The sequence below is a fragment of the Oryctolagus cuniculus genome, chromosome 7, assembly GCF_964237555.1.
Source record: "Oryctolagus cuniculus chromosome 7, mOryCun1.1, whole genome shotgun sequence".
NCBI lineage: Eukaryota > Metazoa > Chordata > Mammalia > Lagomorpha > Leporidae > Oryctolagus > Oryctolagus cuniculus.
Window position 1 is genome coordinate 51,552,050 of NC_091438.1, and position 22,423 is coordinate 51,574,472.

Here is a 22,423-nt window from a genome sequence, read left to right on the forward strand (position 1 = left end):
GGATCTTTATTAGTTCATTTTAATGTTCTATTTATTTTTTCTTATTCAATTTTACAGATCTCTCTCTCTCTCTCTCTCTCTCTCTCTCTCTCTCTCTCATCTCTTGAGAGCTCTCATGTACTGGTTCATTCCCCAAATGCCCACAGCAGTTGGGGATGGTCCAGGGCTGAGGCCAGGAACCAGGAACTCCATCCAGGTCTCCTACCCTTGTGACATGAAACCTAGCTACAGTCAGGAGCAGAGCTGGGACTCAAATCCAGGATCCCTGAGGGTATGTGGGTGTGTCCCAAGCAGTATCTTAGCTACAATACCAAATGCTTGTCCCTAGAACATGAGCATTTTAACCAGCATCTTAACTGCTGGGCTAAATGGATACCCCCCTCCTTTTGATAACATTTGTCCCATCAAAATCTGCAGACTGCTTTCAATACTACATATGTGTGTGTGTATACACATATACATATCAGTTGATTGTAATAAAAAACTTAGTGTGTTCCAGACCCTTCACTTCTGTTCTGATTTTTAAGACAACCTATATTTTACAAATGAGGAAACTGAGACTCAGAATGGTTAAGCAGCTTTCCTACTGTCATGTAGTAAGGCCGGAAGAGCATGGATTAAAACCTAAGTCTACCTGGCCTCAAAGCCAATGCACTTTTTCTTCTGTCATGCTAACAGTGTACACTTGAGTTATTTAATCTTCGAAGGATATGAGAACAAAATCCTCTCCCTGAAAACCCCTCATCTCCTTAAAAATACTACTCAAGTTACCCAGAACCTTCCATTTCCCAAGAATCTGTCTCACAAACATTCTGTCTGGTCTCAGCCTGTCTCTGAGCATACACCCCAGGACTTTGTCATCTACTTTTGATTACCCCATGAACCAGTAGAGGATAGGAAGCAAGGATGAACTTACCTAACAGGTGGAACTAATTTGATGGCACTGATATCACATGTCTCACGAGGGGCAAGGAAGAGTTATTAAAGGCAGAAGCCATTTTCATTCTCCAGAAGATTAATGGGCGAGGATATAGCAAATTATTTGCAAACCTTCTAGGAACTGGTGGTTCTGGGCCATTATCAGGACCTAGCTTACTGCCTCCCACCCAGCACCACAACTGTTGCCTTTCTTTGCTAACAGAACTCAATCTCACATCTTCCCGAGGCATATTAGACATCAAGTGACTCACACAGAGGAGCATGGTTTGATGAGTTGCATACAAATGTACCCAAAACATAAGGATTACATTTCCTTTAAAAACACATGGGCTTAAAAATTAGGGGGGAAAGTGCTTTGCCAATGTTTTTTGGTTTTGCAGAACACAAAACATTTGTGGAATACTTTGGAGTTACAGAGTTTGCCAAACCTCAAACCAAAACACGTTCAGGTTTGTCGACCTCAATTCATCCTGGTGCAATCTGGAGGCCCAGGATGGGGGGAGTGTGACAGGAAGGATGGAAAGAACACAGCCACCCCTCTCACACCCTTTAGACACCTCATGAGAGCCTCTCACGGTGAGTGGTGGCAGCTGTGTCCACTCAAGGGTAGACAAGAGTGCTTGAGGGAGCTGTGGCTGAGGAGCTGGCTTCCAGGTCTTCATATTTTAAAGCAAAGAGATGTCCTCAGGGAAATACTCTTGGCTCCTAGCCTCCATGGAGACCAGAATGACTAATCTGATTGCTGAGTCAGGGAGGAGGGTGCTGGAGGACCTGCCTGCCTGCAGAGGGCACATAGCTCAAGCTGTCTTTTGTGGTGTGTTTGACCTAGCAGAGGGGGCCTGTAGATTTTTGGGGGGTCAGCTTATTTTAAGGGTTTTCTGGGCAGCTCATTGAGCTTTCAGTCCTATCCTGTGGTCCCCAGACACCTTTATTAATAATGAAATTGCCATTCGGGTCTCCATTTCATTAGGCTCCTATGTCTTTCTCAAATTTGATTATCTGCTTGGATGAAGACAAAAGATGATGTTCATTGGACTGTCTGCAGCCTGCTTAGAAGACCCTATGAGTTCACATTTTCAGTCCTGTGGAGTCGCCATCATCAGAGACTTTCAGAGTTCCTCCTGCATCGTTAGGAAGGGTCTGGTGCACACTTTAATATGAAGAGGGCTCCACTCTTCACACTTGACTTATGGAGTTGCTACTTCTCATTTTCATGTAATTATGCCCATGATGAGAAGTCTTCACAGGGAGCATGAGAGAGAGAGAGAGAGAGAGAGAGAGAGAGAAGAATGCACATATGAACATGCTTCTGTAAGTATGTGTGTGTGAGAGAGAGTGCTGTGTGTGTGCTCTGTGTGTGTGTGTATGTGTGTAAAGTTTTCATCTTTAATTAGCATTCACTCCACAATACAGTGATCAGAGTTATCTTTGGGAGATTTGTTCTGCCAGGGGGCAGAGTGACTTGTTCCTGGGGGAAAGCGAATGCCCTCTGCTTGTGAGGACTTTTTGTTTTGTGCTCTGTGTTCTTGAGCTCTGCTCCTTGCTGGAGTATAAAGCTCCTGGAAGACTGGCACTGTGCATTCTTCCAGTTTCTATTCTCAAATTAGTTTCCCATAGTACTAGTTATATATAACAAAATAATACTAGTTAACCAAACAGTAAACACAGTGCATGAATACTGGAGAAATTAAAAACCAGGACCTCTTGGATGAGAAAACCACATGTCCACCAAGGGCAGATCAAGGAGAATAGCAGCAGGAGTGAGTTTTGGTCACCAAATAAGAAGGAAAGAAAAAGTGAATTTACAATAGGCTTAGTTTGAAAGACCAACAGCACTTTGGAATCAAACCTGAGTCTGATTACTACTGTAAGATATTGGCTTAGTTTAACTTACTGGGACACACTCCCCTCTGGGACCATCTCATTAGCTTCTGGAGCGTAGGGGTGCATCTGTGCTTCCTGACTCTCTAGAGGAGGACACACACCACTGCGCAGTATGTGAGTTCCTTAGGAAAGAATAGATTCCCTGAGGCTGAGCTAAGAAAAGTTACCCAGTAGTGAATGAGCAGCTCAAATTATATCTATGGGGATGGCTTCAATGGGGAACATGTACCATAGGGAAGACAGCCCTCTCTTCATGAGGCTGATGAGAGGCCACAGTGTCCTGCTGACTCTCACTGTAGAGCTCAGGAGCTCTGGCATGTCCCCACATGTCTAGAGTGCCCACTGTGCCCTCGGAGGGAGAATGACAGTTGTCAAGACCCTACACGTTGAGGGGTAGCCACAGGAGTAAAAGGGAAGGGGATTCTGTGGGTTCTCCAGCCCACATGTGGTTGTCTCTGCTAGGATTGCTGCCAAGATTTTATAGAAAGCCCATCAGTGTGGGATATTTTCTGCAATTCCCAGGGCCTTCCTCGAAAGCCATCATATACATAATAAGGAGAAGATTAAAATGCATATCTGTCTGTTGAGAGAGAGGTTCTAGAAGCTTGTATTAAAGCTCTTCTATCAAAATTTGGTGCCCTTTGTCTTGTCTTTGACCTTTGTCTTCACCCTCACTCCCAGGCTCCATTTTCTCTAAGAAATACAGGTGGGACTATATCACATGACATGGTTTCCTCCAGGTATTTCCAGCTGGCCTACCAATCAAGAAGCCATTGCTTCTAATAATACCCAGATAGAATGGCTCTTCTGTGGTCTAGGGAATTGGTGAGGATTTTTAGGAGCATATGTTTTTATCTTTCAAGTCCACCATTGAGGTCTGAGACAGACACTCAAATTCCATAGTTCAGGAGTGTGAGAAAGGAACCCGTGGCAGGCTTTGTATCATGAGGAGGTTGCTTTGTACGGGTAAATAGTTTTCACGGGCTACCCCTCACTGAAGAAACAATGAGGCCTGCAGGATGAGGTACCAGGGGAAATCTGAGTCTGAGCTCATTCTGAGTGCATTCAGCCAGCGCTGCTGTCTGCTGGAATGTGGCTGGCCACAGTCCTTCTTGGTGCCTTGTGTCCCTTTGCATAATGTACCAGGGGACAATGATCTAAAAACAGCTACTCTTTGCCTTATGGGAACGGATATATTTGCTTGCTGAAAGAGGATGTTGAATGAAGCTAAAGGTTAACCTAAGGGAAGGAACTACTCTCTAATGGTGGTAGGGTGGTAGGGAAAATATTTGGGAGTAGACAATTTTCCCTGGTCCCCTTCCCCCACTGGCAAGCAGCTATTGTTCCAAGGCCCTGTTTGGAGAGTGAAGAACCACTTTTCTTGGGCACAGCAAAGAACTCCCTGTTATGGCCCAGCCCTTCCTCGCAACATCCCATAGAGAGAAGAGTGTGAAATGAGGAATTAACATGCCTAATATCAGCAGAAGGAAAAGGAGAGATGGGGAAAAATCAGTTAAAAATTAATCCCAGGGCCAGATCATTTTTGTTTAGATCTGAAACAACACTTCTTTGGGTGTGGGAGTGGAAGAGTGCAGGATGGATGGCAACTAAAATCTGTTATCAGAGTTCTCTATAGTAAACAAGTGACTCAAATCTTGTCTACACCTTTTATTAAGCTAAACATTGGAAATTACCACATTTGTAGGTTAGAAGTGACAAAATGCCATAAATGCCATATAATTCAACCTCATGTGTTTGCTTCTAGCCATTCAAATCATAAGTATACAAAAATAGCAATAGTAATTTTAAGAAGTATCTGTAGTTGACATCCATTTTTACCTCTGCATTGATGGAATTGGTGTATTATTTCCCATTTCACTGATGGTAAAACTGAATACAATAAAGTACTACCTTTAGGAATTTGCAAATACAGCTAGTGATGGCATCCAGAGAATGATTTCACACCCCTCTATTAGGCACACTTACTATGGGGTGGGGTGGAGGGCCACACCCTCATCTACCTCTGGCTCCCTGTTGCTCCTGAAAGCTCACTAGCAAGCATAAAGCCAATGAACTGACCACTTGCCTTTTGTCAACTAACATGAAGCCCAAGTGTCTCCATCTGTTTCAATTTCTGTGTGTTCATTTGTTTTCCCTAAAGCCATTGGCTGTATTTTCCCAGTCAACCTCATCCTGCTCTTTCCTGGCAATCTCACTAGGCCATGTAGATTTTGCATATTCTTTTGTTACCCCTGGCATGAGTGGCTTCTGCCAGTTAGCAGATGTATGGACCTGATTAGTGCTGGGCTTCCTCTCAGGCATTGCTGCATCTGGGATTCAGGGTACCTGGCCTTATACTGGATTCTGGCTGCAGTGTCCAGCCGACTCCTCCTAACTCATCCAGACCATGGCTATTGATCATGTGCCCTGCTTATGGTCTTTTAGCCTCATTTTTCTCTGCCTTGCTATTTGTTTGCCTTGCCTTGTCATGAACCATTTACACCATTGTCCTCTTTGCCATGTGACTTTGCCAGGGAAAGTTGGCAATTGCTTTATTATCCATGGCACTTGTCCAGGGATGGTGTCATTGAACAGAGTGACGTCTTTTTAATGGCTAACATATTTGAGTCTGAAATATCTGCAAGATAATGAGGCCTATAGGGGCTTGAGGGACATGTTTCTGGTTGTCTGAGGAGAGAATGAGAAATGGAGTTAAGTAACATATTGCTTCCCCCACATTTAATCCAGGGCCAGAATGCTGACAAAGCTTTGAATTTCAGAGCAATGAGAATGTATTCTCAATAAATAAAAGAAAAACATTTAAAAATGAATATATTCACCTACTATAGGCCACAAGCTAAACAGAATGGTTGAATTTTTTTTCTTTGCTTGAGCTAGACCACTGGTCCTCAAAGTTTCATCATATTGTCTCTCTTTCTATGACGTATTTTATCTTTAATCAATCTGTATTTAATAAGTAATGGCTAGGACAAACTTTTATCATATCCATTTTTTAGATAAGAGATTTAAGCATGAAGAGATTATGTAATTTGGTTCAGATTGCACTAGGGAGCCATAGGATCTCAATTTGAACCCAGGAAGTCCAGAACCTGTGTTCTTAACCAGAGTATTAATCTGTCCATTATGAGATTTTAGTATTATCAACTTAAGGGTAGATCATCCCAGTTAGCTTGCTTAGTGTTATTATAGATTTTTACTACATTTTTCATGAGTTGCTGTTACTGCCTATTCACTTTCCAAAGAGGAACAGAGTTCATAATTGGAAATCACTGGATGAGGAATGATTTTAAGCATCTCTCCATTGGAAACCTGTCTTTCCAAGTTATTGGAAGAGGCATGTTAATAATACCCTACTTCATCCCATAGATAGGCTTATTGTACAATCTCAAGCCAAATTTTGATTGGTTGTTTAGTCTTTGGGCAATTTGCAGACCTCTGTTGAGAAGTCTTTTAGAATATCCCTGAAAAACAAATATCTTGAATAATCTGGATTTAGGAGCTTATTCTAGATCCAGTGAAGGAGAAGGAAATTTGGAAAGCTTTATTTCACCTTAATGCAGCAAGAATGTTGGTATAATTCCCAAAGAGTTAATATATTCTGGTTCTCAGTCTCTTTTTTTTTTTTAGGATTTATTTATTTATTTGAAAGTCAGAGTTACACAGAAAAGGGAGGAAAGAGAGAGAGAAAGAGAGAGAGAGAGAGAGAGAGAGAGAGAGAGAGAGAGAGAGAGAGATCTTCCATCCCCTGGTTCACTCCCCAATCAGCCGCAATGGCCGGAGCTGCGCCGATCCAAAGCTAGGAGCCAGGAGCTTCTTCCGGGTCTCCCACACGGGTGCAGGGGCCCAAGGTCTTGGGCCATCTTTCACTGCTTTCCCGGGCCATAGCAGAGAGCTGGATCGGAAGTGGAGCAGCCAGGACTAGAACCGGCGCCCATATGGAATGCCAGCATTTCAGGCCAGGGTTTTAACCCGCTGCACCACAGCGCCAGCCCCTCCCAGTCTCTTGAAATCCTGGGAAAGGGAGGAAAAGGAAAGGAGATCATAGGCACAGCACCACCCATAGGTTAAAATCTAGGCACCTAACATGGAATAAATATCCATGGTGTCTACCTGCCACCTTACATCCTAAGCTCCAGTCATTCTGACCTATTTTCAGTTTTGAAACATTCCTCTAGGTCTCTGTACATACTGTTAACTCTGTCAGGAAAGCCCTTTCTCCCTCTGGGCTGTGCAGAAGCTTGCTGAGTACTCTTTAATATTAAATTTGAATAATTGCCTTCTGTGTAATTTTCTTTGAATTTTCCAGCTGTATTAACTACTTCCTGCTTGATGCTCCATGGTGTCTTATACATATCTCCAGGGTAGCATTTATCTCATAGTTTAGAAATTAGTCATTTATAGGTTGTTTTCTTTTAATTGAACAGGACATTTCTAAGGGTAAAGATCTTGTAGTTTTTTTTTTTTTGGCTTCCTATCTCTTGACCTTTGTGCATAATATTTTCTTGTTTGGATAATTCCTTTATGACTTCAAGAGTCCTATCTCATTAAGCTTCCTGTAGCCCTTTACTGTATTCTTTTGAGAGATGACTAATGACATTATCAATACATAGCTTATTATCCCTTTGTCACTAGTACCACCTGCAAATAGTATGGAGAACAGTTAAAATTGAGTAGGAAAAACAGAAGCAAAGAAAAAGATAGAAGGAAATTGCCTATCTCACCATAAGTGAACAGCAGGAATCATGTTTTTATTTGCTGCCTATTTGGCCCATGAATGTTTTATAAGTATTGTAATCATCAAACATTTGCTGAGCTTGAAAAGGGTGATCCTAACCCATTTTTTCTTTTGGAAACAGTAGGATAATTCTTTACAATCTGGTTACTTTTTCCAGATCATTGAACCTTGAGGCATTGTCAATGTGTAAAAGAGTTCTTTGGCTTTCTTCCTGTCCTTCCTCTTCTCCTGCCTTTTCAGCACATTCTGTTGGTTTGGCCAGTGAGCAAACTGAGAAGTCAAAAGAGAAGAGGCTTGGAAATCAGAGAGCCAAAGGATTATAGCCAAAGGATTGAACATAGGGGGTTTGGATATGGCCTCTGTTGTCACTGGAGTAACAGAGAAAAGTAAAAAAGAGGAGAATACTTGCCAATTTGACCATCTCTGATTGGAAATGTTAGAAATGATGTTAGGTCTCTGGTGTGCAACAGACCATGTGGAACATGTTAATGCTACGTGGTTACCTAAGCCAGCTTATTCCATTTATTAGACAATGAATTCACTTTTAAAATCTTGGAGATAGAATTTTACAAAACTAGTATAAAATGATGACAAACATTGTGTAGCACATAATAAACTATGAGTAGACATCCAAGTGACTGAAGATGTTAATGGGTAGATGGCAAGGATTTTTGGAAGAGAAGAAAAGGGGTAGAATTGAATGGCCTCTACTAGGAAACTCAGAGATTCCATGCCTGGACCCGAAGAAACCAAAGGAAAATGAAACCTCTCTGAGACATCTGTTAATAAAGGCATAATCATAGTCAGCTACAGAAAGAATTCCCCAAACTCCAACACTAGAGGACTCCTTCTGTCTCTAAAGATCTTATTTATTTATTTTAGAGGTATAGTTACAGACAAAGAGGGAGACAGAGAGAAATGTCTTTCATCCGCTGGTTCATTCCCAAATGGCCACAATGGCTAGAGCTGGACTGATCTGAAGCCAGAAGCCAGGGGGCTTCTTCTGGGTCTCCCATGCTGATGCAGGGGCCCAAGCTTTTGGGCCATCTTCTACTGCTTTTCCAGGCCATGGCAGAGAGCTGGATTGGAAGTGGAGCAGCCGGGACATGAACCAGCGCCCATATGGGATGCCGGCACCTCAGGCACAGGCTTAGCCTACTACGCCACAGTGCTGACCCCTTCCTTCTGTTTCTATATGCCACAACACTAGCCCCCCAGAAAGAACTTTCTAATAGATCTACAAAAGAATAACATTTTCCAGAGGATCCAAGGTGGTATCATGAAAGGTAGAATAGATGACTCCCATGAACAGTCCACAAGTTTCAAAAATTTTTATTTACTTATTTGGAGTGTGTGGGGGGAAGAGAAAGAGAGCTTTCAACTGCTGTTTCACTCCTCTAATACTTGTAACAGCTGAGCAGCTGAAGCTGGGCCAGACTGAAGCAAGGGGTGCCATGCACATGAGCGTAAGGACCAAGAACTTGAGCCATTACCTGCTGCTTACTATTGCACATGATAGCTGGAAGCTGGATCCTAAGTGAAGAAGCTGAGACCCGAGCCTGACCCCCTCCCCCCCGATATGGGAGGCAAGTGACTCAAACCAGTAACTTAACTGCTGTACCACATACCCAATTATTTTCAGTTGGATTTTTCGATTTGGATACATGGACAGATGGTCACTTTTTATAGTGTAGAGTGGACTACTTAAATAAAATTACAGGGAGCAGACAGTGGGCACTGCAGGTTAAGCCACTGCTTGAGATGTCCACATCTCATATTAGAGCACTGGCTTGAGTCCTGGATGCTTTGCTTCTAATCCAGATCCCTGCTAATGTGGTTGAGAAGCAATGAATTGATGACCTCAGTACTTAGGCCCCTGCCCTCTGTGTGGGAGATCCAGATGGAGCTTTTGGCTCACGGCTTCAGCTTGGCCCAACCCTGGCTGTTGTAACCATTAAGGAAGTGAAACAATGAATAGAAGATCTGTCCATCTCTGTCATTCTGCATTTCAAATAAATAAATAAATAATTCTAAAAATAAAATACAGTTGCTAAAACCTTTGCCACAGCTTCACACCTTTTTTTGGGATATTTGAAAAACGAAGTAAAGTTTACTTTAAATTTGTTTAATAAATATAATATTGGTACTATACTAGTGTTTGATTACAACTTCACAGTCATTTAGCACTTTGTTGTGAAATGAGAAGGGACTGTTGTTTGTCCTTGAGCTAATCTTTTGTCCGCGTTACTGGTACACGTTCCTGGGAGGAATGGGATAGGAGATGGAACAGTAAAGAAGCTGCCATTTGCAGTGAGCCTCCTGTGCCATTAAAGGAAATCCTAAGATGTTCTGGAGGGTCGCCAACATTCCATACCCAGGCAGTGAGATCTAAGCCTGGCCTATCTATTTCTTCTGTCCACTAAGGCTCAGCGTGGCTTTATCTGCCTATCCCCTTATTATTCTGAACTCCCTAATTGCCTGGACTCTTTCTCTCCACAAATAGTTTCATGTACTGTATTCAGCATTAATGTAGAGTGACTATGTGGAGATGTCTTCTGTTCTACTTCTAACAGATTAACAGCTAATAAACACCATGCAACACGCTCTCCTCTGAACCTCTTCTTAAAATACAGAGTTTGGTGTGCCAACATGGGTGTATTTAAAGCCTCCACGATTCCAGGGAAGACTTTAGAAAGTTAATTGTGCAAGTAATGCCGATTCAGAGAGGAAGTGTTCCGATCATGAAGAGTCAGTCGGTGTTATCAGCAGCTTGACTGAGTGAGAGTGACCTCAGGAGATCCTCTAGTCATTTATAAGAAAAGGATATTTATTTTCACTTAAAATAGAACTTCTCATTTTATTCTTGGCTTGTAACACTGAAGATAAGTCAGGAAACATATTGCCGGGGAGAAGGTAGGGAGTGTGAGTTTCATCCCAAGGGACAGCCTGTCTTTTCCAGGCAGGGGCACTATGCCACCTTCCAGGGATGCCGTCATGAAAGGAATTCTGCTACCTACTCCTCCCCACTCGCCTCCTCCCACCTTTTCCACAGTGCCTGAATTTCCCCTCCCTTTACTGAGACAGAAATGAAGCAGTCGGCTTAATGAAAAGTCTGTAATTAGAGCTGTGTTCAAAGCTTTAAACAAAGCCCCAGTCAACCCTCTGTCTGGAGTAGGATATAACTATCAGCAAGTTATGTGAAAATGATGTGTGTATCAGTCCCTCACATGCAAGGGAGACACACAGTTAATTGAAGGATAAAATAGACAGGATGCACATAGTCCAGTTTATAGTATGTCCAGTTCCAGTGACCCCTAAAGGAATATACTTGTAAAATATTTTATATTTCCTGAAGTCTGACAGAAGGTGACTCTCACAGTCCAGCTTGATTTATAGCTTATAAAAATGCGGATAGGGGCCAGCAGTGTGGCATAGCAGGTAAAGCTGCTGCCTGCCATGCCCGCCAGTTCAGGTCCTGGCTGCTCCATTTCTCATTTGGCTCCCTGCTAGTGGCCTGGGAAAAGCAGCAGAAGACAATCCAAGGTCTTGGGCCCCTGCATGTGCTTGGGAGATCCCTTGTAACTCCTGGCAGCCATCTTGGGGGCATGAACCAGCAGATAGGAGATCTATCTCTCCCCCTTTCCCCTGTAACTCTTCCAAATAAATAAATCTTTAAAAAATGCAGATAAATATTTAGAGCAGTGATGAGTATTGGATTCCCCCCCACCCCACCCCAGAGGTCTAAGCTCTGAGAAGAAGCCCTTTCTCTGCTTTTGAGTAGATGTTTTTTTTGTTGCAACAAAAACTCAGGCATATTTCTTACCTTTTGTTATATTTCTTTCGCCCTGATCATCACCATTGATTTCAGAAGCTTTTGAAGCTACAGTGACTTCATATTCTTGGGATGGGAGTTGACTTTGGGACAGGCTGTCAGTGCACTGTGAGAATGATGAGGCATTGTTCTGTGGTGAAGCAGTCAGTGCTACGCTGCTCATCTATACCCTCTGTATTAGTGACCTTGACCTCCAACACCTAATATGATTTTTGACGCATGCCAAACCTCCCTTGAAGAAAGATCAGAGTGAAATTCCATCGTAGTTGTGGAGTTGTTTGCAGATCACCTGAGCTGGGTAATTTATTCTTTCTCCTGCACCGCCCCCCCACCTGCCCACTGCACTTGTACAGAATTGTTTACCCAGATGGGGACGTCTCTCAGTGCCTGTGTATATACCACTTGTCAGACAGCCACCTCTGGAGCTCTGAAGCTTAAGTGCATGTCTTGGGATTATTTACAACTTCCTTTGCTGGCTTTTCTCCCTCCAGAACCGGACTTGAAGCCATCATGGAGACTTACGCGTTCTGGAGACCTCCTGTGCGCACACTCACCTTTGAGGATTTCACCACCATGCAAAAGCAGCAAGGTAAACCCTGGGGTGAGGCTTCTGCTGAGTGATAGGGCTGGGAAAGGAGTGGGACATGAAGTGAATGTAGCACATCTGGCCCCAGACCAAGACACAGGTTATAGCATTCTCTTTGTACAAAAATAACTCGATAGCTCCGTAAATAACCGAAGCCTCACCACTTGTACAAACAACCTTGTTGCAGAGGCAGCATTTCTTTTGACACTAAAAATTCTCTCTTCCTTAAAGCATTTTTATGATTGTGACATAATTATTACTACTGTTACTAAACACTCTCGTAGGCCATGGTATTTAAAAAAAAATATTTGTTTATATGGGAGGCACAGAGACAGAGGGAGAAGAAGGTAGAAAGTGCTCCCATTTGCTGGTTTACTCCTGAGATGCCTGCAAGTAGCTGGGGCAGAACTGGGTCAAACACCGAAGCTGAGAATGCAGTTCAGGTCTTCCATGTGGGTGGCAGGGATGCATTACTTGAGCCATTACTGCTGTTTCCCAGGGTCTGCCTTAGCAGGAAGCTGGAATCTGGAGCTGGAATAAAATCCTGGGCACTACAGTATGGCAGGCAGGTATCTTAACTGCTAGGATAAATGCTAGTTTCCAGACTATGGTATTTTGAGAGATCTCTGCAACAGCTTCATTCATCTCTCATGGCAGCCTTGTTGGTTTTTTTAATCCTAGTTTTGTAGATGAGAAAAAGCTAAGCTGTTGTATCAGATCTCACAGTGAGGAGGGGGCTGATGCAAGCCCTTCTGAATCTTGCAACTTCTGCTCACCCCATTTCATTTACATGAAACAATGCCCATCTCAAGGTGATGGGCTAAGTGGACTCCCTGATCCTTCCCCCCGCATTGCTTTGAGCTCTTCATCTAATTTCTACTCTTCTTTCTTTTATTTATTTATTTGAGAGGGAGAGTTGTAGACAGAGAGGGAGAAAGAGAGAAAGGTTTCCATATGCTGGTTCACTCCCCAAACTGCCAAAACGGCTAGAGCTGGGCCTATCTGAAGCCAAGAGCTTCTTCTGGGTCTCTTATGTGGGTGCAGGGGCCCAAACACTTGGGCCACCTTCTACTGCTTTCCCAGGCCATAAGTAGAGAACTGGATCAGAAGAGGAACAGCTGAGACACAAACCAGCACCCCTATGGAATGCCAGCGCCCTAGGTGAGGGCTTAGTGTACCACACCACAGTGCCGGCTCCTACTCTTCTTTTAGCTTCTGTTCTCAGTTCCATCTGTGCCCTACACCTCCCTGGGCCCACCCACCTGGGTACCTGAGTAAAAGCTTCCCAAAGTGTCAGATGCTTTATGAGTCTCCTTGTCCAACCTCCACTGCCCAAAGGAGACACTGATTCAAATTTACTGAGCTCTTTCTGTTCCAATGGCTGCTGTTAATAGAAGCCTGATTTTTTAATTTATGGTTCTGTTATTTGGGAAGCCATTCTAGGATTTGATAATATACTTTGATAATATACTTTGCTCTTGGGAGCTTCTAGCACTTTGCACAATGAATTAGGTTCGCAATCTACATTGCTGAAGCGTCTCAGGTTTTTTTTTTTTTTTTTTTTTTTTTTTTTTTTTTTTTTTTTTTTTTGACAGGCAGAGTGGACAGTGAGAGAGAGAGACAGAGAGAAAGGTCTTCCTTTGCCGTTGGTTCACCCTCCAATGGCCGCCGCGGTCGGCGCGCTGCGGCCGGCGCACCGCGCTGATCCGATGGCAGGAGCCAGGAGCCAGGTGCTTTTCCTGGTCTCCCATGGGGTGCAGGGCCCAAGCACCTGGGCCATCCTCCACTGCACTCCCTGGCCACAGCAGAGGGCTGGCCTGGAAGAGGGGCAACCGGGACAGAATCCGGCGCCCCGACCGGGACTAGAACCCGGTGTGCCGGCGCCGCTAGGCGGAGGATTAGCCTAGTGAGCCGCGGCGCCGGCCGCGTCTCAGGTTTTAAGATGAGTGTAGTGATGAAGAGCATGACTCTGGAGGCAGACAATTGTTACCCACTGTTCCTTCCTGGTTTGGAACCTTGGTCAAGTTCCACAACCTTCCTGGTAGTCAGTTATCTCTTCTGCTTTATATGGAAGAATGTAATAGAATTCTTAGGAGCATTAAATGAGATAATGCATTTAAAACCATAGTATGTGATCAACATGTGCAAGTTATTGTGTTCATCATCACTACTATCATCTTCATCTCCCTATGTCCCTGTATGTGTACACCTAAGAGGAAGATGTATCCGGGACAGGGAATATTACCTTTCTGATGATTAATTACTCAAAACATGATCAGATGATTCCTCTCCATAGGGATCTGGTGAGGAAAGTGATCCAGAATTTTCACCTCTTTTTATGTAGGCGGGGGAGAAATGGAAGATTTCCACATGGGAAGCCCTTTTGCTCCCATAAAGATGTGATTAGAAGCAGAGTCACCAATTATTCAGGGTGTTCCAACTGCAGCTAATTCATCATGGCCTTTAAGACTCAGAGGTTTTATTGGAGTCAGGAAAATCTGGGGCCTTGCCTTTTTTTTTTATTATTTGAAAGGCAGACACACACACACACACACACACACAGATTTTAGATCTGCTGGTATCCTCCTCAAATGATTGTGACAGCAAGGGCTGGGCTAGACTGAAGCCAGGAGCTGGGAATTTAGTCTGGGTCTACCACATGGGAAGCAGGGACCCAACCACTTGAGCAATGATTTGATAATCCCCAGAGTGTGTATTAGTAGGAAGCTAAAATCAGGAGCAGAGCCAGGACTCAAACAACGACATTCAGCTGTGAGGTGCAGGAGTCCTAAGCATTGTCTTATCTGCTTCACTAAACACCCTTGGGCCCTCACTTTTGGTGATCACTAACCCTCTTACATAATCTTGGGCAATTTATTTCCACTCTGAATGCCAGTTTACTCATCTACAAAAAAGGGGTTTTCTTCTGTGAAGACGTTTACATAAACATGACCTATAAATGAAAACATGTCATTGAAAGACACTTGGTTCTGTTTATTTCTGGGGTGGGCTCTTTGCTTATCTTCACTTTCCAATCTCTAGCTAAGCAGGAGTCGGTTTCATTGAGGCTGGAATGAGAAGGTTGGAAGGGATCCTGCCAGTTCCTGAGGACTGGCATTGATGGCAACCATGTGAACAGTGTGCACTGCTATGCAACAAAGGTCTGGCATGGTGCCTGGCACACAGGAAATACCTAATGAGGGGTGAGTGATCGAGATCACTTGGTGGCACTGTGGCTCAAGAGGTAGGCTCACTTTAGTGACCTCCATCTTGGAGCACAACTACCTAGTGTGTATGTGGGTGTGGGATGTGAAGTCATCATTAGAGGTGGTGATCTGCCCTATAATCACATGTGGGGCACAGGCACAGGGAGCTTGCATAGGCTGCATGGCTGTACAGTGCAGTAGGTTTCATGGTAGTTCCACAGAAAATTTATCAACATGAAGACTTAGCTATTGACACACTGAAAGCAACAGCTTAAGAGAAACCAAACTTTGAAAGCATAATGTCACAACCACTTCAATGACCCCCTTTTTTCTTGCAGAGGAATGAGCATGAATTATTGGATACATATGGTGGTGAGATGGGCTAGAGGAAAAGCTAATTTCCTAAATCATATTAAAATTTCCATTAAATTGTCAATGAAATTTTCTATTAAATATTTTAATTGGAATGTATTTTTGAAGCCTTGATCCAGATTCTCATTATTAAAAATATGACTTTGTTTTTTGACATATGTAAAAGCAGCAGTGTCCATTCCCTCTTCCCTTAACTACTAAGAATCCCAGTAATTCTGAATAGTATTACTCATAAAATGAAGAAAAAAGACACAGCCATCTGTGTTGAATGCTTTGTGTCTCAGATGGAATACAGAATGATGAGAAGAAAGTTTGTAGTGGAAACTTCAGTGGCAGAATGATTTTACGGTAATTTCGTTTTAGTGAGGGAAGTGTAGACAGTATTGGTCCCAACATAAGATTCACATAGTAACTGACTCACCCAGGTGTTTGTATTACCTTATTGCTTCAAACAGATGAATATCTGGCATATAAAATAGTAGCCCTGGCATGGTTTTGTGCAGCTACTGACGGAGGCTGGATCAACCTTTATGCTTAGATGAGGTTAAGGATGCTTTGTCCATCTTTGCCTTGTCGTTCTTATCTTTATTGCATTAAGAATCATCTGCTGATAAAATTTCAAGGAAAATAGGGCAATTAGTCACCATTTTGCAAAAATTCAAATGCTTCTGTTTAAAAACACATATTGAATAGAGTGAATGGAGTGTTCTAAATAGTTGCTTTCTCTTATGGAGGAGATGCATAGGATTCATTAGCTTGTACTTTTGATCCCCAAAAGAAATGAAGGCATAGAGCATTATAGGAATATAACCGCACTAAAGTGGCAGAGCCAAGTTGAGAATGCCATCATGGATCTCCTGTTGGACAGGACAGTCTCCTTTCTGCCAGACCACGTTACTATTCTTCATTCTTATTTACTGGAGCTCTAATTTTGCAAAATAATTTAGTTTATTCTTCCTATTGTTGGCTTATTGTTCAACAGCTTGAGCATTCACTCTAAATGGGTCTGCATTTCACTTTTTAAAAAATATAGTCAAGTGTATGTTTTTATCTTCAAATGTCTTCATTTAGAATCAACAAGGATATGTATATGTTTAAAGAGTTTTGATATGAAAATTCTATGTCATGAATGGCTTCTGCTTGAAGGGAGGAGATAAACTAACCACATTAAGTTATGCTTGAGGAAGGAGACTGAGGCAATATAGACAAGGAAGGAAGAAGAAATAAGAGTCCAGCTAGGTTGCAGATAAGTGCAACAATCCTATTGTTCTGATGGATAGTCTTAAGTAGAATTGGTGCCTGGATTTCTTCCTGTAAACAATAGATCTTTTATTTTTAAGATTTATTTTATTTATTTGAAAGAATCATACACACACATACACATACACACAGAGAGAGAAAGAGCTGGGGAGAGAGAGAGAGAGAAAGAGAGGAAGAGAGAGAGAGAGAGAGGTCTTCTATTTGCTGGTTAACTCCCCAAATGGCTGCAATGGCCAGGGCTGGGCCAGGCTAAAGCCAGTAGCCATGAGCCTTGTCTAGGTCTCCCACACGGGTTCAGGGGCCTAAGCACTCGGGCCATCTTCTGCTGCTTTACCAGGCACATTATTAGGGAGTGGAACAGCTGGAATTTGATCAAATGCCCATATGGGATGCTGGTATTGCAGGTGGCAGCTTAACCTGCCACACCACAACACCAGCCCCTAGACCTATTTTACAGCTAAAATGGAGAGAGCTCACGTGAGCAATGACTCCAAGTGATCTGTCAACTGTTTGTGCTAAAAGAAAACCTTTTAGTGTGATCAGAGCTGTCAATACATCTCTATCTGTGGAAACAAGGAGGCCTTCCATTTACAGAAACTTCCCTTCTCCTCAAGTGCTAACAGACATCATGGTAGATTTCAACACTGCTGAGTGTTTGTCAAGGAGTTAGTGTTAGGATTATAGGGTCTTTGATTTGTCTGATGTTGATCAGTGAGAGGAATAAGATACTGAACAAGTCATTCTATTAAAATGCTAGAAAAGAACAATCCAAGGGACATCAACCACTGAACTGTGAGCTCACTGTAATAATTCAAAGATAGCCAATTTGTGGCGATCTCAGTGGTCACTGAGATAAGGAATAATGTCCATCTGCAAAGCTTGCAACTAACTATTCACAGAGAACTTTTTAAAAAAGCACTCCCTATTTTAGCTGTAGAAGATCAGGATCTCAGTTCTGCAGCAGGGTTTGCACTATAAGAATGAGAAGCTCCTGACAGAAGATAAAGAGCACCTCAATTCCATCCATTAAAACATTGGTAATTGATTACATATTGTTTTTTGCTTTCAAAGTCCCTTATGATCTGTGTGCTTAAAACTGAGTTCATCATCTGCCTCATAGACCCAGTGCCCTCTCCTAGGAGAAGAATACTACTATCATTATTCTGGAAGTTTGCTTCCTCTTCCACCCCTATATCCCATCATTGCCAAGTTCCTGAATCTGCCCAATTCTCTAATCTCCCTTGCTACCATCTCTATCTGAGCTATTGTCATCTCTCACCTGGATGACAATAATTCCCTCCATAGCCTCCATTTTTCCTCCAAGCCATTCCTCACATAGCAACCAAAGTCATTTGCTGAAAAACACATCTATTGATATCAGCCTTCTATTCTAAAGATCCTTCAATAGCCACAGTTTACTTTCACTTATGAAAGGCATAGTCCTTAATATAGCCAACTGGACCTTGCATGCTCTGGCTATAGTTCCTTCACTTCTAGAATGGAGATAGTGTCCATCAGAATTAAACAAGGTGGGGCTGGCACTGTGGTGAAGTGGATAAATCTGCTATCAGTGATGTCGGCATCCCATATAGGTGTCAATTTGAGTCCTGGATGCTCCACTTCCCATCTATTTCCCTTCTAATGGCCTGCGAAAAGCAATGGAAGGTGTGGGTCAAGTGCTTGGGCCCCTGCCACGCACATGGGAGACCCAGATGAAGCTCCTGGCTTCAACCTGCCTCAGTCCTGGCCATTGTGGTCATCTTGGTAGTGAACCAGTAGATGGAAGAGCTCTCTATCTCTCCTTCTCTTTCTGTAACTCTGTATTTCAGATAAATGAGTGCATCTAAGGAAAAAAAAGAATTTGGGCTGGTGCTGTGGTGCAGCGGGTTAAAACCCCCTCTTGCAGCACCTGCATGCCGTATGGGCACTGGTCCAAGTCCTGGCTGCTCCATTTTCTATCTAGCTCCCTGCTAATGCACCTGAGAAGGTAGCAGAGGATGGCCCAGGTCTTTGAGTCCCTGCACCCAAGTGGGAGACCTATAGGAAGCTCTTGACTCCTGGCTTTGGATCGGCTCAGCTCTGGCCATTATGGCCATTTGGGGAATAAACCAGTGGATGGAAAACCTCTCTCTCTGTGTTTTCTACCTCTCTCTGTAACTGTCTTTCAAATAAACAAAGTGAATCTTAAAAAAAAGAATTAAAGAATTAAATAATGCATGGAAAGTGCTTATGAAACATCTAGGACTTATGAAGTATTCAATAAATATTCTTCGTTATTTTTCTTATTACCATTCCAGTTTTTTTTTTTATCGTTACCACTTTCCCTTTCCACCTGTAGTTCCAGCATCACTCATCTTACTTTCATTTTTCAAACATGCCAGGTACTTTCTTTTTCTTTCTTTTTTTTTAAAAGATTTATTTATTTATCTGAAAGAGTTACACACACACACACACACACACAGAGAGAGAGAGAGAGAGAGAGAGAGAGATCTTCCATCTGATAGTTCACTCCCAGTTGGCCACAACGGCTGGAGTTGCACCAATCCTAAACCAGGAGCCAGGAGCTTCTTCTGGGTCTTCCATGAGGGTGCAGGGGCCCAAGGACTTGGGCCATCTTCCACTGCCTTCCCAGGCTATAGCAGAGAGCTGTATTGGGAGTGGCACATCCAGGTCTGGAACCGGCGCCCATATGGGATGCCGGCACCTCAGGCCACGGTGTTAACCCGCTGTACCATGGTGCCAGCCCCGCCAGGGGTTTTCTTACTACATGTTGTTTCTTTCCCTGTAAGGCTTCTTCACACCCACTCATCTTACTTAGTGCTTCTATCTTAGAGATATAAGCAGAGGAGAAATATCACTTCCTTGGGAAATTCTCTTTGCCAACTAGAGTAGACCAAATGCCCTTGGTTATTTGCACAATCCTTTCATTAATATTTTCATCCACATTGTCCTCATCAATTTTCCCTCTCAAAATGAAATCTCTAGGTCCAGGCATGATACCCAGATACTCAAATAGTAGTTGAATGAGTGAATTAACTCTGCTAAGTTCTGTATCAAGGGATTGGTGTCACTGTGCTTGGCAAAAAGTTACCAAATTGAGAAAACTTTAGGCTAAAATTTGAAGGGGAGGGCGACTTGAAAAGAAAGAAAAAAGAACAGAAATCAAGACACCAGAAGAAAACAAATTTGGTAAAAGATTGTGAAAGTAGTGCCTCATGATCCTGAAGTGAAAACGACAGGACATGAAGTTGGGAACAATTAATTATAGACTCAGGGATCCATATGATTAGGGAGTGCATATGATTTGGGGAGTTAGTAAAATGGCCTTAAAATTTTAACCCAGAGGAATAAGTAAGTTTTATTAATTTACTCATCTCTCAACTAATATTTGTGCTGTCACAGATAACATTAAATCTTCTTGGAAGGGGCTAAGGACAAGAATAGACAATTAAGACAATATAATTCTTCCTTGAAAAAACATAAACCGAGTATCTGGAAGAAAATATAGATATCACTATTTAGGGAATCTGCAAACTTCACTGAAAAATTCTGATTATCCTATGTGGGTATGGGTTTTTTTGGTCTGTATTTATGGATGCTTCTGTGGGTCGTTATCTAACGTGCTCCATAAATCCAGCAGAGGACAGCCACTTTGGCATCTTTAGGTTCCCCCTCTTTTACTCTTTGTGTGTTTATTGTTAGTTTTTGGAACCACCTTTCTGTTCAGATTTGCCATTGATGTATTTGTGCATCTCTTTCCTCTGGACTTCTAAAAACCTTTTTAAAAAACCAGTAGTTTTCTGTTTTCTACATTATATTCCTTATATTTTTATGAACACTAATATTAAAATCATCTTTTCAAAAGTTGCCAGCATTTTTACTTCATTGTTTAGCCTGTTCTTACTTATCAGAATGAGGTCAGGGTAACAACTTCTCTTATTTCTTCAAACATTTAGGGGGTTATATATATTTTTAAGGAAAAGTAGGCATCTTAGGTATCTTTTTAGATCCTCTTTTGCCAGAGGCATGTGTCCATCAGGCATCCAGATAGCTGAAATCTCTTTTTACTCCTTTTTGGGGATTTCCCTTATTTCAGGAAGAACCCATCCATAGCTTCCACAGGAGATGGTCCATATTCTGTTTGTTCTATCTATTTCCGATTCTCTTGCCTCTGGTTTTATCTGAATATCCCCAGCCTTTCACCATCATAGTGGGGTCACCTATGGAATTAGGGAGCTACATTGATTGGAATCCTTAGTGATCTAAGTAAAGAAAACCCAAATGGCAAGAAAGAAAGAAAGGAGGGAGGGAGGGAAGAGAAATGTGGGCGAGGAGAGAGAGAGAGCAAATGAGAGAAAGACTCTTGGAAGCAAGGAAGGAAGGCAGGAAGGGGGGAGGGAGGGAGGGAAGAAGAAAGAAAAGAAAGAAAAAAAGAAAGAGAAAGACATTTATTAGCTTACAAAACTGAATGGATTCAAGTAGCTGACTGCAGGCAGAGTTTGATTCAGGGTCACGAACAAGATCACCTAGCTGAAGTCTTTTCTCTCCCTCATTCTCAGCCATCTCACACAGGCAACATGGCTCATGGCATTCTTGGCTTCACATAATTTTAGGCTTAAATCTGATGGGAAAGGACATGTATCTTTCTTATAAGATTTCCAGCAAAATTTCATTGCATCTCATTGACTATACTTGGGTCATTCTTGAAGCAGTTCCTGAGGAAGGGGGAACATGATATTTTGATTGTCTGGGCTGTGTGACATCCCTGGAATTAGTGGAGGAGTGGCAGTACAGGAGGGGATATTTCCAGTGGAAAAAGTGGATGCTGCTGTCAGGAAAGGGGCAGAAGAATTCTATCAAAAACATAGGATGTGGGGCCAGTAAAGCCACTGCCTACAGTGCCAGCATCCCATATGGGCGCCAGTTTGTGTCCTGGCTGCTCCACTTCCAATTCAGCTCTCTGCTGTGGCCGGAAAAGCAGAGAAGATGGCCCAAATTCTTGGGCCCCTGCACTCATGTAGGAGATCTGGGGGAAGCTCCTGGCTCCTGACTCCTGGCTCGGGATCATCTCAGCTCTGGCCATTGCAACCATCTGGGAGTGAGCCAGTAGATGGAAGACTCTCTCTCTCTCTCTCTGTAGCTCTGCCTTTCAAATAAATAAACAAATCTTTTTAAAAATACAAAAAACTGGATGTATATTGCAGCAAAGAAGGCAATGAAACAAAAAGCATTGAAAACAAAGAAGTGAAAGTCATGGGAATATTGTACCTACAGAATGTGGTAGGTGTAAAAGGAGAGAGACTCAGAACCCAGAGCACCAATGAATATATTAAAAGTTGATTTAAAGGGAAAGAATTTGGATTTATGCATAGCTTTATATTTTATGGGGGAAGGATACACTAGGCACCTTTCTGAGAGTCAAACCACACAATTCCCATTAGCACAGTCATGTTGACATTTGCATTATGAGAAGGTATTCATCTCAACTAAGGAGTTACCCCTAGTAGAGATGAACAGTGCAGTGCTCATTAAACCTTATGGCCTCTGGGTTTAGTGCTGATATTTTTACCTCTTACCTGTTTGAAAGT

At 42.6% G+C, this 22,423-nt stretch overlaps 1 protein-coding gene and 1 long non-coding RNA gene across 6 annotated transcripts in view; one reads left to right on the plus strand and one right to left on the minus strand.

Moving 5' to 3' along the window:
* Nucleotides 1-16,149, minus strand: part of LOC138850563 (uncharacterized) — a 33,697-nt gene extending 17,548 nt beyond the window's left edge. The window contains exon 1 of the long non-coding RNA XR_011390497.1: nt 16,014-16,149. This is a non-coding gene — a long non-coding RNA (uncharacterized lncRNA). The remainder of the gene's footprint in view (nt 1-16,013) is intronic.
* TBX15 (T-box transcription factor 15) overlaps nt 1-22,423 on the plus strand; it is a 142,928-nt gene that overhangs the window by 112,393 nt on the left and 8,112 nt on the right. For all 5 annotated transcript variants that reach the window (XM_051858756.2, XM_002715697.5, XM_008264587.4 and 2 more), the window contains one exon: nt 11,903-12,000. In XM_051858756.2, the coding sequence (XP_051714716.2) occupies nt 11,903-12,000 (98 nt within the window). The remainder of the gene's footprint in view (nt 1-11,902; nt 12,001-22,423) is intronic.